We start from the raw sequence: 18,488 nt of genomic DNA, 5'->3' as shown, positions 1-18,488 counted from the left end.
TAAAATTTGTGAATATTTGTCAAACATTTGTAAACATGTAATTATTGCCTTTGCCTACTGCAAACTATATTTTAAAAAGAAAAACATAGGCTGTAAATGTTAAAGACTGCAAAAGCCCAGACTTGTCAGATGAAAAAAATGATGAAGAAATTCCATCCTGTGGAAGGAGTGTTTCAGTCCTTGGAGGTAACGACACTAGAAAAAGATCTGATTGAACAAGGACCGAACTTGAGTGGAATGGGACTCAGAGGTGTCAGTGCAATCCCGGCTAACGAAGAGTAATTTGCAGTAGTAATCAAGGAGGAGCAAGTCAGGTGCAGCTGTGGAACATCGAGACAGGAGTGTGATTAAACTGAGTGTTAAATGGTAGTAATAGGCTGAAAGAGCGATGGGAATTAGTTGGCCATTCCACTGCTGTTATGCTTTTGCTCCTGCATATCAATCTAATGTTTGACCCCTGTGGCTTCTAAACCATTCCCTTTTTGTTGGATCAAAAATCGCTCTCAACTTCCTTCATCGATGGCTGTGATGTTAATCAAAGGTCTTCTATTACAGATTGAAGCCTTTTTATTCGCACTCCATGAAAACTTTTTAAACATCAGCTTAGTGCATCAACAGAAAGCACTGCTGTCTTTCTTTAAATGCATATACATAAAGCACAGCATAAAAAATACACATAAAACTGCATAAATGATTTTAGGTAAAGAGACCCCAAAATGTTCCAGATAAGCATTCAGAAATCATAGATATATCTCCTGTATTTTACAGAAGATAATGAACAATAGATTTCAAGCAAGAACATTTGATGCTAGTAAAGACAGTGGAAGGACAAAACAAATGAACCCACAACTCTAACACCTCAGCTGTTACAGCCATATTAGTCCTCTCACTGCTCATTCATTTTGTAGATATTATAATCAAGCACTTGAATATATGGCTGCTGATATCTTCCATCTCTATCAGTCCACACAAATGACTTACCCTTTGATATTAACAGGCAATAATAGAGGTGAGTCAGGGGTAAACGCTATGATCTGCTCTCTGATGGCGTCTTGATCATCCAGCTGCCTGCGTCAGTTTGCTGATCCTCAGTGTTAATGCCGTAACTTAAGATGGTCCAAAGTTAAATGATCAGTTTAAAATTCCCTTCTTTTCTGACTCATTTGCGTCTACTTTGCTTTATCACATTTTAACTGTAATCTTTTCGAGTTTGGTTTTCAGCAAACTTTTCTTCATTAATACAACTTCGCATTTATTTCGTTTTTTTCTGATGTACAATAGCTGTTTGACAGCTTCACAGACTGCATTGTTCACATTTTGACACTAGTTCACGCCAGCTCTCTTTTGTTAGACACTCTCCTATAATAACCGGAGAAGGATGCTTAGAGTTATGTCCTATTAGCAGCAAAAAAACAAACACGTTAACTGTCAACATTGTGAAATAAGGAGCCTTTGAAAAATAGGATGGGTTTGTTGAAGCTTGACAAGAATGAATGTTTGTGTGTATTTATTGGTGAAGTATTGTGGCAAAGATTTATTTTATTTCTAATTTATTTTTCTCGAACTTATGTCGCCACCATTGACTGTATATGAGAACTGGATTGAAAGACTCCTCATGTTCCAAATAGGAAGTACCCGATGGTTCCAAGAAGCCAAAATCCCATAGATTTTGTTGAAAAATGAACAGCTATTACTCAGTCATATTTGTTAAAATAACCATTCTTGCTCTGCTGCTTTTTTTCAATGTGCTTTTTCTAATTCTATTTGTTCCCCTTTGGGCAAGTTATTCAAGTTATAGTCAGATGCCTCAATAAAATGTGATCTTACATCAAACCTTGAAAACATTTGATTGTCAGATTCTCCTGCCACTGCCTCTACGTGTTATGAGTGTGGATTTCCAACAAACTCCCTCCCGATTGGTGAGAGTGGTTGCCATAGAGAAATTGACACAGACCGACTTTTTGACGATTTCTGGTTCCAACATGGCAATGTTCATATCGCAAAAAAAAAGGGCGACTGAATAGACTTTGTTATGCTGGAGCCGGAAGCAAGACATTTTCTATGATGTCACACTTACTCAGTCCAGTTCTCATTTACAGTCATTAGCTGCCACCTTTCTTAGCTTTTATAGTCAATTTGTAGAAAAAGAAAACTAAATGAAAATGTTCTTCTTCTTTTTCTGTGGATTACACTTCACTTCCTGCTGAACCCAGGTGACTAAAATAATCCCTCAGACATCCAGTGTTCGTGGAGCAGAAGTTTAGGAGTGCCAAGTAAAGATTTGTGTTGCCTAGCCATAAGGGTTCTTTCAGACTCCCCCGAAACTGTCATTAGTAATGTGTACTTGGGCAGAAGTGAGCTGAAGTGAAATATATTCATACAGCAGAAAAAGCTTTATGTGGCTCATTGTCTGCTGTACGATGAGGCTTCCCACTCCTAATTATTCTTGTACTGGTTGTAATTAGTTTAGCTGTCAATCACTGGTCAGGACAGATGGTCAGATAGATACCTGTGTGTGTCTGAAAGAGTGTCATTATTTTCTCTGAATCAGAAGCAAAATGTGACGTGTTTTCTCACAGTTTGAGGATGAGATGATGTACTGTAGATAAATCAGTTGTCAGACATAGAGTCCTATAGTTTAGCTTTCATTTCATAGGGTTATTATTATTTCTGACTTTTTTTTTTACTGATTGTTTTTTTATTTTATCTCAATCTACATTTTAGAATATTTTCATTCAAAATATACGTTAAAAGTTTATTAGTAACCAGTAATATTAATCCCCAGACTTTTTGTATTTTCTTAGCTGATTTGGACGGTATAAAGTGATTTCCGTTGGTCATTCTAGCACATTTTATTTCTCTGTTATATCCAGATACATGTGGATGCAGCTGACTGAGCTTCAAAAAGACTGAATAAAACCCAGAACAGAAGGAGGAATCTAGACAAGTTAAAGCGGAAATGTCAAGGATGGAAGGCAGGAGCAAATTGGAGAGCAGGCAGGAGAACATTTCACACGTGTCGCGCTTTGATCTTCATGGGAGATGTGTGACCACTGGAGAGCTAATGAGGACACAGTGGGAATAGGAGTTGTGCGGTAGTACTATGTGTCTAACCGACACAAGGATTTTTGACACTACAGTTTGAGAGATTACAGACAAAAGAGTAAAGGGGAGGAGGTGCCGTATTTCTTTAAAAACACATCATAATCTTTGACATTACATCAAGAACCTTTCCACAAACCAATTAAAACGGCGGACCGGTCTACTTGTCAAAGCGGGAGACCTCATATTTGTTACCTTCCTCTACATGGGGCTTTGTCAAGTCTACCAGGATTCATCACTATTTTGGGACGCAATTTAAAAAAAAAAAAAACTTTAGAGTTCATTTACTGACCAGACCCTTTTTTTTCCTGTTGCAGTGGAAAGTCGAGGTGACCAGATCAATCTGAGAATCAATAGTATCAATAACTAGGTGAAGTATCGATACTAGCTTGATGAGATCGATACTTTTGTCGCAGCATTTCTTTAATACATGCATTGAAGTACTTGAATTTACTTATGGAGTTAATGCATGTCTAATTGTCTGTAGTGTTGCCAAATTGGGTGAAGAAATGACAAATTTTAGCAAAAACCTGCTGATTTTGAGTGAAAAGCTGTCCAATCTGGCAACACTGTGTCTATGTAACATTTGTATTTGTACTTATTTAACAAAAAAAGAAAAAAAAAACTTAGCTCCAAAATAATTCTATAATCACAACATTTCAAGGAAAAAGTATCAGTATGGATATTGGCAGTTCTAGCCCTGTAATTACTTGGTATCTAATCGATGCCCAATTTCCCAGTATGGCCCACCCTTAGTGGAGAGTACAAGCGATGCAGTTAGTAGGAGACATTCAGAAATAGCAGCAACAAAAAAAGATAAACTAAAGCAAGGAAAATAATACAGGATAACAATGCAGAAACTCTGCAAATACTAACTAAAACTGCTGGAGGTGGTGTGGTGTGTTTAAAGGTCAACAACAAGTGTGGAACAAGCGTGGTGACTGAAACTGAACCCTGCTGTGATCATGACAGGTCAGAGCAGGAAGTAAGTAGGCCATTAAACAATACAAATCAAGAATCATCAAAATAGCACAAAATAGACAATAAACTAAACTAAGCATTGTTGTTTCACCGAAAAAAAATAAAAAACAGAAATATTGAGGTCAGACTGGAAAAAAAAAATGTTGGGTATTTCAAACTCAAAGCATTTTGAGTTCCCTCTATGAATAAAGGTGTCAAGGTTTTTTTTTTTAACTAAAATAGGGGATCTAAAAAACTTTTCTAAACCATTATATCTAACATGTCTTTAGTTTTTGAACACAACATCTTATCCTCCCCCTTTTGACCTATATAAGCTTGATCCATGAGCCTCTATCTCTGAATCTATCACTCAGGCTTATTTTCTCTCACAGGCGCGCAGCCCCTTCAGCTGAGTTCTCAGTGGATCGGATCCGTCATTTAATGTCCTTCCTGACCATGATGGGACCCAGTCCGGACTGGAACGTGGGTCTGTCTGCAGAGAACTTGTGTACCAAGGAGTGTGGTTGGGTCCAGAAAGTGGTCCAGGACCTGATCCCGTGGGATGCGGGTACCGATAGTGGAGTGTCTTATGAGGTTATTCCAAATATTCATATATTTATGTTTGAAATAGTAATACTAAGAAAAGAATGTAGAAAATTGTAACAAAACAATGAAACTTGGTTTTCTGAAGTATCTGTTACTGAGGAACCCAAAGATTACTCCTAGAATCGAAATGTCAAATCTTGTGAATCTTGCTCCAGACTTTTTCTTTCACAGTTCTTTTCTGATATATGAAAGACTTGATAGCCGGACACAAACCACAACTATTAATTTCTTCTCCATGATCCCTTTTCAAATGGTTGGCACTTCCATCTTATCTGACTTCCTGATTGATTTTTAATGCATCCTTAAACACAGCACATTATGTACATAGAGCCTGAAAACTGCCTTAAAAACGTGCGTATCCAAAGGTAACTGCAAGAGTTTTGAACGCAGAAGCCTGAAAGTTTACAGGCTTTTACATAGACTTTTTCATCAAATGCGGCCACTTGAATGTGCATTTCTGAGCCCAGTGTGAACGTAGCATAAGACTTTTAACAAATCTTTCAACTGAAAGACCTAGTGAACATAGCGACTCATCTGTGGTTTTAACTCACATTTTACCTGACACTCAAAAATGTGACAGTTATTGTATCAATAGTTCTTCTTAACCTGTCTCAGATACCCACTTTAAAGATGAAGATACTAATTGAATTGCTAAATTAGCATTCCCAAAGGGTTGGTTTTGATTTATAAGCAAAGTTTCAGACAAAAAAAGAAGGTCCAGCAAAGTTTGGAGGACTTTAACTCTGTGAAAGTAAAGAGTAATGGCCATTACTTCGCACCATTAGTTTAACTGTACCATTTAATCAGTGGCCACTCTGCTTACCCTTTCCCTCTCTAACACAGACACAAAGGGTGCTTAATTGTGTTATTTTTTTTCTGAATGTCCTCAGTTCGGGGGGTAAAGAATGGGCTGGTCTTTTGCCTCCACACTCCCTCCGGCATTGCTTCTATTAGCCCCATGCTGGCAGACCTTTACTACAGAGTAATAGGAGCATCTTCTCTGTAAAGAACAATGCTCGTTCACAGCTGTTCCCTGACTTTGAACTTTTGTTGACTTTGGCTTTGTGCGATGTTGAATGGCCTTGTGCTGTTTTATGTGGAGCGCTCTGTGTTCTAAAAATAAATTGTGTTGTTTTTTACTGCAGAAGTTTCTTGGGTTTTAGTCATTTTTCTTCTTTTTTCCATTTTACATTTGGTTCCTTGTAGTCTTCCAACAAGCCAACTGCACCCCAGGAAAAGATTCGCCCCTTGACCAGTCTGGATCACCCACAGAGTCCATTTTATGATCCCGAGGGAGGGGCCATCACTCCTGTCGCCAGGGTGGTAGTGGAGCGGATTGCAAGAAAGGTCTGTTTGGTCTCCAAATATTATAACAGCATATTTGATTTAATAAATACCAGTTTTAAGTTATTATTCAAGTAAATAATTACTTATATGCTTCCATGAGGGAAGGTTTTGCAAATAATAATAGTCAACATTTTTGTAACTTTTATAATTGGTTTATTGCTTAAAAAAAAAAAGCTAAAAGAGGGAATTAAAAGACTGCCAAAACAATCTGAAAAAAAGAAAAAATATATATATTTTTCATAAAAATATAAGCATAAACTCTTTTTTATCATTTTTTTTTCATGCAAAATTATTAGCTTACAATTCCCATTCTGGGACATATCCATCTTCTTTTCTTTAATATCCACCAAGAATTGAGCTGGTTCTTTAATGTATTTCAGTTTTGGTTTTCAACCCTGTCAAATCCCCACTCGGCCTAAACTATTATCATAACCTTTTAAAAAAAGGATACATAATCTTCTGAGACTGCATTGCACAAAAGTATGTGCGGCTCTCCATAGCGTCCATTCCTATAGCTTGAATTAAACACTGTGGTCCTTTACGTTCAGGGTTTTTGCTCTTTTCATATTAAACATTGCGCAAACAGGATGACTTTAACTTTGCCTTTTGGTGCAGTTGCAGAAAGGAAAGCTGAATGATTCTTTTCTGATCTAGGTCTGTGATAAAGCAGCTTTCTGCAAATCTGAAGAGCTCAGTGAATGACATGCTTTAAGATAAGCAGCTTCCCCTCCCCAAAAAAAACAGAGTTCTGTGATGTTTTTGAGCGTTTTGATTTGGTGTTCTCTTTATGCAGCTGAAAATATTCACTGTCACAATGACAGATCAATCTTTGCTCTGTTTTGTGGTATTGCTATGTACTTTAGAGAAGCAGCATTTTTAGGAAGCCATCAAAAAATGATGTATACGATCAAAGAATAACTATGATGCTTTATGGAATCAGTTTCCTTCTACTTCAAGGAGATACAAACCTAAAAATATGGCAGCAAAGCAGAAAATGATGAAAGGTTAGCGGTCCTTCAGTGGCATCTAGAGGCAGCTGTGAGAACATGAGCTTTTGATTGCAGTGAAAATATTTTTACACGACATTCCAATATAATTGTATTTTGTGTGCCTTCAGCGAGCCACAGTTATTGCATTCCCTTTTAATATCTCTGTGTTTGTCCTCTTAAGGGAGAGCAGTGCAACATAGTTCCAGATAATGTGGACGACATTGTTGCCGATATTGCCCAGGAGGAAAAAGAGGAAGGTATTCATCCTGTTGCCATTTCCTCTCTCTCTTTTTGCTACACTCAAACAAAAGAACAACACAATTCAACCTTAAAAAATAAATACAACAGTATTGGCTCTGTAATGGGATGTCCTTTCTCTTTTTTAACCCTGCAGATGACACTCCAGAAACATGCATATACTCCAACTGGTCTCCGTGGTCTGCCTGCAGCTCAGCCACTTGTGAAAAGGGCAAGCGGATGAGGCAGAGGATGCTGAAGGCCCAACTGGACCTGAGTGTTCCCTGCCCACACACTCAGGATTTTGAGCCCTGTATGGGGCCAGGATGCAGTGATGAGGGTGGGTATGTCACTAATGAGTAAGAGTTACTGAAAACCTTCAAAATGAAATAAAATTATCTCATATTTTAGAAACCTATAATCCCTTCTGTGAGCTCTTGTTTTTAATTGATGGCACATTCATCATTTGTATTATACTGTATGTTTAAAAAGCTATTTATGTTAACAATGTTATCACACTCAGGGAAAACATGGAAAAACACATTTTATGCATGTTCATGGGGCTCATAATTAAATCTAAAATCATAAACTCAAATTTCAGATTTTTTTTGTTTGTTTTTTTCCAAATTTAGAAAGAAAACATTTAACAGTTTGCTTACAAAATCAGTATTGATCAAATTTGGCACATTTGATGAATGAATATCAAATATTTTTTTGGACAAGAACAAAACAAGAGTCAGATTTTTTTTTTTATTGTAAAACAAATTGCACCAACAGGATCAACTTACAAAAAAAATACAAACATCTGTAGACTGTAAAAAGTCTTGAAAACCAATTATTGAAACATATTCAGGTTCCTCCTGGATTTTGTCATACTTATGTTAAATAAGATGGAGATTTGTGCCGTATTTAGGATGGTTAATCTGCGATGTGTCTCCGTTGAGTCCGTTATTCGACCATCAGTTACTCTCAATATTGCCTCCATGTATCTAGTCTGTTTGAAGGAGTGGTTTGTCCCGCCCACGTCTGTGTTGAGTAGTTTATCCAAAACTTTGCCCTCTTCATCGAGTCCTAGTAAAATGCATGTTATCTGTCATAAATTGTGTAATATTTTTGTTTCTGAATTTAAACTTTCATCATCCATGTTGAAAATGGATGCCGGTGTTATAATCTGTCTTAACGTGAGCATGTTACTGTAAATTTTTAAATAACACTTTATATACATTTTTTTTTTTATTTTGAAAGTACAATGGAAGTTTTTATTTTGAAACCCAGATTTGTTTCCTGTTTCTGCAACTTTTCGACGCAAAATTGACATATCAAAAGCTTGGGTTGTGTTGCGGGGGTACGGGCGTCAGACGTATGACAGAGACGATGTAAACATTCATTCATGGACTCTCTATTTTTTGTGTCAACACAATGCAGACACAAACACGGCCATTAGGATGGAAGGTGCTGCTGTGTTCTGCTCTGTGAACAATGAGAAAAGTCTGGTTTAGTTCTAGCTGTTACAAGTGATCACACATGTAGTGTCGCTGCTCTCTGATCACAACGTTTCAGGAACTCAGAGAGAGATGATTATTGGAGACCACTATGAGAGACCATCACTGTAAGCCAACAGTACATAGCTGATTCATGCTATGTACAGGTGTTTATGCCACTGACAACACCTGATGCATGCTATTCTAAAAGTTCATCACAAACTTCTTCCAACAACATTTTTAACACTATAGACAAAATGGGCTCAAACGAAATTAAATGTTTTCCTGTGCCAAGAAACAAAAGCAAAGCTGAGCATGGCAACACATTTACCTTATGAGTGAAAGTCATGGCACCAATAGAGATAAAGGCTTTTAAAGACAAGCTCATATTCTCTGTGTTAAGCTGCTTAAACCAAGCACACGATTACAGACATGAAAACAGTCTTCCCTCACATGTCGGGACTGAACCTTTTTACTGTTGTCTGTCACCTTCCTCTTCATGGCAAAGGCCGTTGCTTCATAGGCAGACACAACGTCTCTATTGGCAAAAAAGGAATACAGAGTTTCTCGAATCCCAACAGTTCTGCCTAGTATGTTTTTGTAAGATGTGGCAGGACCTTAAACAATGGTGGGCACTGAATCCCTGCTGGGTTCTGCTTAAAGCTCAGCAGAGCAGCAAATTGAAGAGAGAAATATAAAGCATTGTCTGTACTTGGGACTCTGATTCAAATTGAATATGTGAGTTTGATAATGAGAAAGATCCATGCATAAAAAAAAGAACCATAAAAACATGACAGAAAACTGTGTCAAATGTCAGGACTGTGCTACAGGATGAGAAGAAAAAAGAGTTTTTTTGGCATATTTTCCCTCATTATTGCTCTACTTCAAATTATCTTCTATTTGGTGTAAGTGAGGCTACACACAGCATTCAAGCTTTTAAATATTTTTCAATACATATGATTTTTAGCTTTAATTTTAACCACTAAACTGGATATGTTAAAGGAATCTAAAACAATTTCTTTACTAAACTGCGGATTTTTAATTATTAAATGATTTCATGTCTAATCTCAGGTTTAAAAAAGTTGTTTTTTTTGTTGTACAAATATCACAATTTCCTAAACAGCATAAAAATTGAACAATATGATACAAAAAATAATCTGTTTATCTTTTCCACGGGCTCTGTTGACTGTTCTAAGCCTAAATAAATCTGTCACTGTAAGAAATCTTAATGTATACAGACACATTTGAAGTTAGATTTTCTAAAAATAGATACACAAAAAATGTCAATGTAGATGCAAATCTGTGATGTCAGCCATTGAATGTTATGTAGAAAAGCACACTGGTAAAGCAGTGGCGGGCCGTGCATTTTACACCTAGGCCTTCAGTAGTGCTCCATCTGAATCAATCCAACCCTCATTAACTATTTTATGGCAATAAAACTTCTAGTGCAGGTACAACTGCCACACACACACCAAAAGCATAAAAAATAACCTGATAAAATTTCAATATTATGTAGGGAGATAGCAAAATTTTACTCACCAAAAATCCAGATTATTTAAACACAAAATCCATCCTTTCTATCCTCAAGAAGATTTCAATCACTCTGTCGTGCAGAATCCGTGCGTTTCGCAGATGGAAAGTGTTCCGTGGCTGTGATAAGCTGGAAAATGTTCTGGTATTCCTGAAGCCTCTTGTGGTCGAGGAGGGAGACAAACATCAGTTTTTGTGATCTTGAAATCTGGTCTGTGTCTGGAAAATAATATTGTCGGTAGTGCGTGCGAGGATTTTGCGCTGCACGCGCCCGTGGTGCGTTCAGGGGGCCTTGTAGATTTCCTCGTATCAGCTTCACTCCCGCTCAACGGAGTCACGGAACTCCTTTACCCGTGCCAGACAAAACTGTGCCACAACTTTACCCAGACATTCATTTTCCACCAAAAATCAGACGATGAGACGCTTTCCACTGGTAACATCTTCAAACCTGACACGCTGCTCCTCGGCACCTGTGTCCGTCAGCAGAACCAGAGCGAGCTGCGAGCTATCCAAACAAGGCTCGTGAAATTGATGACGTTTCCGTGCGCCTGCTAGCTGGTCTTGGTTTCGCCTACTCCAAATCTGATTGGTTGAAGCAACAGTTTGGTCGACAATTATTTTATGCTACAGGGCCCGCAGAACTGATTGTGAAGGCCTCCGGGCAGATTTCTTTGACCCTAGCAAAAAAATGGTGCTGCAATGTGATTGGTTAATGCTTAAATACGAAAATACACGTCTGGAAGCAGCGCAGCCAGGGAGACAGCAATGAAAGGACGAAGACAGAGCATTTGGAATTATAGAATACGTATTCACGGAAATAAATAATAATTAATATCAGTCTGTGATTCAGATATTTTTAGGCCAGCAGAGAAGGCCTTGCAGGCCCTGACGGCCCGCCACTGTGGTAAAGTAGAGCAGTTACCTTTAAGATGCCTCTTTCCCCTGGAGGTTCAATATGATACAGAGTAAGTTATAAAGAAGTTTGTACTTTCAGAGAAATATTTAAACATTATCTCATTTCCATAATGCATGTTTTCCCATTATAAATATCTGGAGTAAAGCAGATATTTACTTCAAGTACTCTAAATACTTTCTGTCCCTCTGGTAAAATGCTACGTTTTTCACAGTGACAGATAGTTGGTGGGTGTAGAGTGCAAAACATTGTGTGGATGACAGTGAGAAAATGTGCTTGAGTGAACTAGTTTTTTGACAGTGAACTTCTAGCAAATGTTTATGCTGGATATATTAGAGAACAGCTGTCAGTTTTAACATATTTGGAAAGTGTTGGTTTGCCATCTGCTGTGTGCGCTCCAACTCTAGTTTTATCTACTTTACTCGCCCAATGATCATTTATACAGAATTATCTCTTTGTGCACAGTGAAACATTGTGTTCTGCTTCAACAAACTGAGTTTGCTTGAATGTGGACTAATCATGAATTGGTGTTTGCTGTGCTGTTGTCTCTTAGAGTAAATCTAAGACATTTTCTGGACATATTGTTTTCCTTTCCTTTTCCATGAAGACAAATTCATGGAAATGGGAGGATACATCCGTGGCCTCGGCCACATTCTTGTAGAATTTGTAGATGTTTGACCCCATGTGGAGTTTAATGCATAGTCTTGGCACTTACAGAAATTAAGGCATCTGAAGCAGTGGCAGACTTAGCAGTTTGGGGGCTCCAGGGGAAAATAACGTGGGGCCCTCTGCAGCTTTTGCATACATTATAATGTTCTTTTTGTATCTTTACCAAGGGGAGAACGGCAAATAACTTCGCTACTGATCTATTTTGAGACAGGCTTAATATGAAGAATCCAAATGTTTTGCTAAACATTAAAAAAATATATTTTTTTTACCTGGAAAATACCTTACATTTATTCAATGTGCACACTCAGGAGGACGAAACACTTCGACGTGATCAATTCTATGCCATTTCAGTGATTTTTTTTTTTTTTTAAATGACAAAATTCATTTTAGACACTTTTATGCAGTGTTCAGGTCGGGGCCCCCAGAGTGTTGGGTGCCCCAGGCGATTGCCTACATTTGTCTAATGGTAGGTCTGCCCCTGGTCTTAAGACTGACTACCAAAAAAAAAAAAAAGAGATGAACTCAAATTCTATGTGTTTAACTGATTAAAGAAGAATATACAGCACAATCAAAACAATTAACAAATAACATGTTGGATAAGTGCTATCCATTTTTTTCCCCCTAAAAGTAAGGAAATATAAAGTGAAAAAAGACAATGTCATCATTTCATTCCATTCTTCTAAACTTTTAAATTACCATTGCTTAAACATGTGTTGTATTAATACTTAGGATTTCCCCTAAATACACAACCAGCCTCTATCTGATTGGCAATCTAGTCAGAATTAAACCTCTAATTTAATGTGGATTGTCTTTAAATTGGCTTAATGTAAATGTTTTGGAGATTTTTTGTTCTTGTTTTTATTTTTTTTTTCAGCAGATTCCTGGCCCCTTTGGTAAAACAGCAAACATTTCTTGCAAAAATCTTAATTTTCAAAGATAATGATTAAACTCTGTTATAAATGTCTAGTAACAGCAAGTTTGACAGAGGCAAAACTTTGACAACCAACCCTGAAAACTACTCAGTTACCCCCTCTCCTCACATTTTCTCCATTGATTCCTAATCTCTCACGGTCCAAATTCCTAGCATATCTGAGGCACTGATTGTCCACCAGAAAACAGTAACTCTGACATACCAGGCACCATTTTCTGGTAGTCAGTCAGTGCCAGGCAAGTTGTCAAATGCCCAGCATGTTAGAGGCACTGGGTCTCTCCCAGAAAACAATACTTTAAAATAGGCATTTCAGTAGGAACTAAGTTGCTTTTCTTTTTGTCTTTAGACGGTTCCACCTGTATGATGTCAGAGTGGATCACCTGGTCTCCATGCAGTATGTCCTGTGGGGCAGGTATACGTTCCCGGGAGCGTTACGTCAAACAATTCCCCGAGGATGGCTCTATCTGCACGTTGCCCACCGAAGAGACTGAGAACTGCGTGGTCAACGAGGACTGCAGTCAGTTTCTCTTGTTTGTCCCGTTCATTTAACCTGAATCAGCATCTAATTTTTGATTACATGTTTGGGGTTTTTACTACATACTGAATAGAAAATTATACTGTATTAACTTTTTTTTTTGTATTCTTGGTCTCAGCCCCAAGCAGTTGCTTGGTTACAGAGTGGGGAGAATGGGATGCTTGCAGTGCCACCTGTGGTCTTGGCATGAAGCGGAGAGAGCGCATGGTGAAGATGCCTCCTGCAGATGGCTCCATTTGTGGGGCAGAGGTTCTGGAAGTGGAGAAGTGCATGATGCCAGAATGTCGTAAGTAGCCCATTTTCTGCTCCAAAAATGTAAATATTTCTTCTTTTCAGCTGAGATTAGAATAAATTTTGCTTTAACATCTTTGTTTTTTATTCCGCATAGAATATGTAAACCCTCCAGATAAGTAAATGACACTCTTTTTAAGACTCTCTGTGTGACTTGTGTTACAGATACAATCCCATGTCTGCTGACTCCATGGTCTGAATGGAGCGACTGCAGCGTAACATGTGGAAAAGGTTCCAGAACAAGACATCGTGTGCTCAAGTCACCTTTGGAGCTGGGGGAGTGTACGGAAGAGTTGGAACAAGTAGAAAAGTGCATGTTGCCAGAATGTCGTAAGTTACAAACCAATACACTGCACACATGCACATATTTTTATGGTGATTAACAACAACATATTTTTAACCTGGATCTGTGATTCAGAGACACAACCTCGGAGTAATGAGGTTGCAAAGCCTCTTTTTTATTCTTTTGTATCACATGCTTTGAATCCAAATCCACTTTCAAATAAACACTCCACTCCTAGAACGTAATTCTCCAGATATATGCAATATGCAAACTTAGCAGCTAATCTTTCAAAGCATTTTCTAGGATTACGTGGGCTTAGTATGTAGGCTGGTAGGGAAGACTGCGTGCTCTTTCCTACTGACATGTACAATGCGTGCTGCTCAGTCCCTGCTGTGGAGAATGTGAACTTAATGCTACATCTGGGTCTGTGAAGACAAATTGTTCTACATTCATTCTGACTTTAAACCCATGCATTTACAAAACAAATCTCATGTCTCATTCTGGCCATTACAATGTACTGAACTCAATCCAATAGGAAAGAATGTTGGTTCAAATAGACATTCAAAAACTGCCAGAAGAAGCAGGCCTACAAGTCCTGCGTGATACTGATAGAGGCTTGTGGAAGCATTCCCAGGAAATTCAGCAAGAAATCTCAAACACAAGAGAACTAATGTAGTGTATTGTAATGAAGTGAAGCTTCTCCAAAATTCTACTTTGGAGAAACAAAACAATGACTAAATAGAAGGATGTCAATGAATGCTCTGATTTATCCAGAAGTTGAGTCATAATATCACATTTCACCACTCATTCAGATGACTCCCTTAGAAAGTTTTGTAGAAGGCTGGCTTAACACAGAGGGAGCAACACCAGAGGACCTGAGTCAGAGGTTCAAACTAAGGAAGCAATTTATGTTAAAATATAGATTTCTGCAGTGGACTCAAACTAATCTTGCCCCAGTTTACAATACTGTTTTGTCAAACTAAAATCACAACACAAAGTAATTGGACAGGCTGTGCATACAATACTCAAATTAGTAGCTTTCCATGGTTCACTTCAATGATCCACTGACTTACAAAAGTGAAACCATCTTGAAATAAAGCTTGCTTTATTTCAGACTGAAAACGTTCCTTGGATGAAGAACTGAATCTTTTAACTCTACAATAAGTCCAGGTGACATGACAGTCCTGTCAGATAACTCCACCTGGACGGACCAGAATACATGCAACAAATGTTGCTTCTAGTTTACAAGAGCTACACACAGCAGCGAAACGCTGTGTAATCTTTGATCTTTCTAGTCTCAGACTAAAGAGGTTAAACCCTTTTTAACTAAAGATGAGCCACTTTTGTGTATCAGTTATTATTATTTTCTTAGTTTTCAGAGTTCCAAGTGTGAACACCTAATATACTGTGTATATATATATATATATTTGTGAAGTAAAAAAGAAAAGACACATTGGAATGCTTGGAAAGGGAATAAAACAACCTAATCATTAACTCCCGATTGTCGAATGCATGTCCTACTGCATTGGGTTATAAATTTACATAAGAAATTAAATTATATTAATTTGGGATTTATTATACATATCTTCAATTCACAGTGCAGAAGGTTATACTTTATGATATTCCTCTTAATCCAGTACTGTGTGTTTCTATGAAACATTTGACCTTTTTTTTAAATATTAACTTGATTTCAATTTGCATGTGTGAATTTTGACTCTCCTAATTCTACTGATTCCTCACGAAAGGTAGACTAACTTAAAAAAAAATCAAAATATTACTATTACATTGACTATTGTTTATTCAGATGAAGCTTTTGTTAGGACAGAAAATAAACTAATTTTTTCACCTATAAATGTATGCTCTTGCCATCTTTTTGGTTGTGTTTCCCTCTAAACCGTTACAATTCATAATTAGGTTGTGCAGTAAAAAAAGCTGTTGGACAGGACAAGTTAATAAAAAAAAATTGTGCCGTAAGGATAGTAATCTAGTTGCAATCATTTTTTTCTGCAGTTCAGAGGCTGTTACCATTTTAGGCATCATTAAGTAGAAGAGTCGAAACTTACTTACTTAAGGTGATTCTTTTTAATTTAGTTTTTTTATTCATTTATTTTCAAATACAAAGAACATTATATTTTAATTAGCAAAGAGTAACTTGGACTCAAGTAATTTCACTAAAAGTAACACGTTTTCTCATTAAAAGTGTCATTTTACTGAAAAAACTGTTTGGTCTGGATCAGAATTTATTTAATTGGGAAGTTTGCTCCATTTAGGGGAGTGTTAAATCTCATCAAACTCTGGTGTGGTTCAAGTGAAAGAGGTAAAGTACTGCATCAAAAAGTGGCATTGGTCTTCTCTGGTATAGACATTGCGTTGGTAACTCCTCTATTACTGTCACAAACTCTTATAGCCTGTCCTGTGTGTGCCATAGCTTATTCTTATGTTCTTCCATCTGTTCATGTCTGTGCCTTCAGCTATAGACTGTGCCATGTCAGACTGGACAGAGTGGTCAGAGTGCAATAAATCTTGTGGGAAGGGTCACACAATCCGAACACGCGCAGTCACAATGGAACCTCAGTTTGGTGGAGATCCCTGTCCTGAAACCATCCAGAGGAAGAAATGTAAGGTTAGAAAGTGCAGCCGCGGCCAGGGCAACAATGACGAAAAGAAACGACGCAAGGAACAGCGTGAAAAACGGAGAAGCAAACAGGTCAAAACTGAGGTCACCTCTGAGCATCCAGGTGGGTATAATTTGATAGAAATCTACAGACATGTTCACCTTTTTTTGTACTGCTGCACTGCCAAACAAGGTTCTAGATATCTTAAAATCTTAATTCTGTGACCTCTTCTTTATTTACATTTCATGTCTCCTACTCAAAGGGTGCAAAATGAGGCCATGGTCGAGCTGGACAGAGTGTACCAAACAGTGCGGTGGAGGGATTCAAGAGCGGCTCATGACAGTAAAGCAAAAGTTTAAGACTGCCCAGCTGTCCAGTTGCAAAGAAAGGAAGGAGATCAGGGCTTGCAATGTGCATCCCTGCTAGAAAGAAGTAAAGAATCAGGGTGGAGCTGAGGAGAGGGATGGCAGTGGCACTTAGAAGATTTACGGGACACTTTCTCGCAACAATGCACTCCTCTTAGGGCTGAAATTCAAGTTCCTGAACCTCTAAGTCCAGACTTGGTTTGGATGCCGTTCAACAAAAGATGAACTTTATGATCTGCCTGCAAAACTCTGGATTAAAAAAGTAAAGGATTGCGCTGCTTTGAAACCAGCTCTGACATGCACACCACTTTCTGCAGCATAACTGTAATATTGATGTGGTATGATAACTATAATTATGAAACATAAAGTTGCGGCTAAGATTAATAGCCATTATCTCTTGTGGTATCCTTCAGTAGTACAATATAATCCACACTTCAAAGCACAGATACCCAACCATTCCAGTGTTTTATATGCCTTTAATGGTTTAGTCGTTTGTAGGACACAAAATGCAAGATTGAATTTTTTTACCCGGCTCTGTTGGTGTACATGTAGATGACTGACATCTATATGTTTGGAACATTGTTAGAAGATGTGTTAATTTCTGTGTATTTTGTTTTTATAAAAATGTGTCAAAAGATTTTTACCAAAGTCTTGTGTAGATGTTTTCTAGATGTATGCCCTTCTGTTTCTTTATATCCCCTAACGTATTAATATTTTGGGATATTTTCAAGTTTGCAATTAAATTAAACGTGACATCTGACCTCAAGGATCTGTTTTGTCATTATTTTGGAGTTTAATGTTTAGAATGACTATGGGTGCATAGTTTAGCTGCCACTAGATGGTGACAACAAGCTTAAAACCTTTTTCTCTCCTGGTCATTCTTGTCATAAAACTAGAGGACTTCTACTAAATATTAAACTCATTTTTCACACTTATTCAGGATCATAGGAAGAGTTATGTGAAGTATATCTAATTTTTGATTGGTAGTACACATGTATGATGTGTATTGACAATAAAGAATTGTCAATTTGTATGCAATGGGTTAATCAAAATGTAAAAACTAAATTTATGTCCAGGTTATAATCTCAGATGGGATAACTCAGACAAAGATGAATGAGGAATTCTCTTAATAATCTTAGTATTCCTGGTTAATTCATCATATTATAGAGCGCACCAGGTTGGAGAAATTCAAGATACATGCACCGGTTGGGGTCTTGAAAATATTCTGCCCCCCTACTAGTGTGATAAGCGGGGGAAGGGGTTGGTGTCAAGCTTTCCTCAGTGTGGAACTCTGGAGATCGTGAAGAAAAAAATGCAACAGACACACCACAATGCAATTTCTGTTTCCATGCCAACACATCTACAAATGGGGAAAGCCTACACACTTCACATTGGACTGAAACGCAGGGGGAACAGTTAAAGGCATCACTTTAGATGTTAAAGCACACACTACCAGGGGACTACAGTGTAGCAAAAGGCATGTAGGCTTTTAAGAACTGAATGAATGATGTGTGTTACTCATTTTGTGTGATTTGGATGGAAACCCTTGCAGCATTTCGCAGGGATCATACAGCCTAGCAGTTCTCAGATCAGGCCTAAAACCCACAGAAAGATGCAGCTATGCAAGTAGATCC

General features: G+C 37.8%; 1 protein-coding gene across 2 annotated transcripts in view; it reads left to right on the top strand.

Moving 5' to 3' along the window:
* The window catches only part of spon1a (spondin 1a), a 65,948-nt gene extending 48,328 nt beyond the window's left edge, over positions 1–17,620 (top strand). Inside the window, exons 8-16 of one of the 2 annotated variants that reach the window (XM_024296107.2) lie at positions 4,455–4,656; positions 5,875–6,015; positions 7,186–7,261; positions 7,399–7,581; positions 13,112–13,282; positions 13,419–13,586; positions 13,757–13,921; positions 16,346–16,612; positions 16,752–17,620. In XM_024296107.2, the coding sequence (XP_024151875.1) occupies positions 4,455–4,656; positions 5,875–6,015; positions 7,186–7,261; positions 7,399–7,581; positions 13,112–13,282; positions 13,419–13,586; positions 13,757–13,921; positions 16,346–16,612; positions 16,752–16,915 (1,537 nt within the window). In that variant the 3' untranslated portion in view covers positions 16,916–17,620. The remainder of the gene's footprint in view (positions 1–4,454; positions 4,657–5,874; positions 6,016–7,185; positions 7,262–7,398; positions 7,582–13,111; positions 13,283–13,418; positions 13,587–13,756; positions 13,922–16,345; positions 16,613–16,751) is intronic. The other variant, XM_024296108.2, reaches the window with a different exon arrangement.
* Positions 17,621–18,488: the final 868 nt, after the last annotated feature.

This window comes from Oryzias melastigma, linkage group LG3, assembly GCF_002922805.2.
Source record: "Oryzias melastigma strain HK-1 linkage group LG3, ASM292280v2, whole genome shotgun sequence".
In the NCBI taxonomy this organism is placed as follows: Eukaryota; Metazoa; Chordata; class Actinopteri; order Beloniformes; family Adrianichthyidae; genus Oryzias; species Oryzias melastigma.
This window is presented reverse-complemented; position numbering and strand designations above follow the sequence as displayed.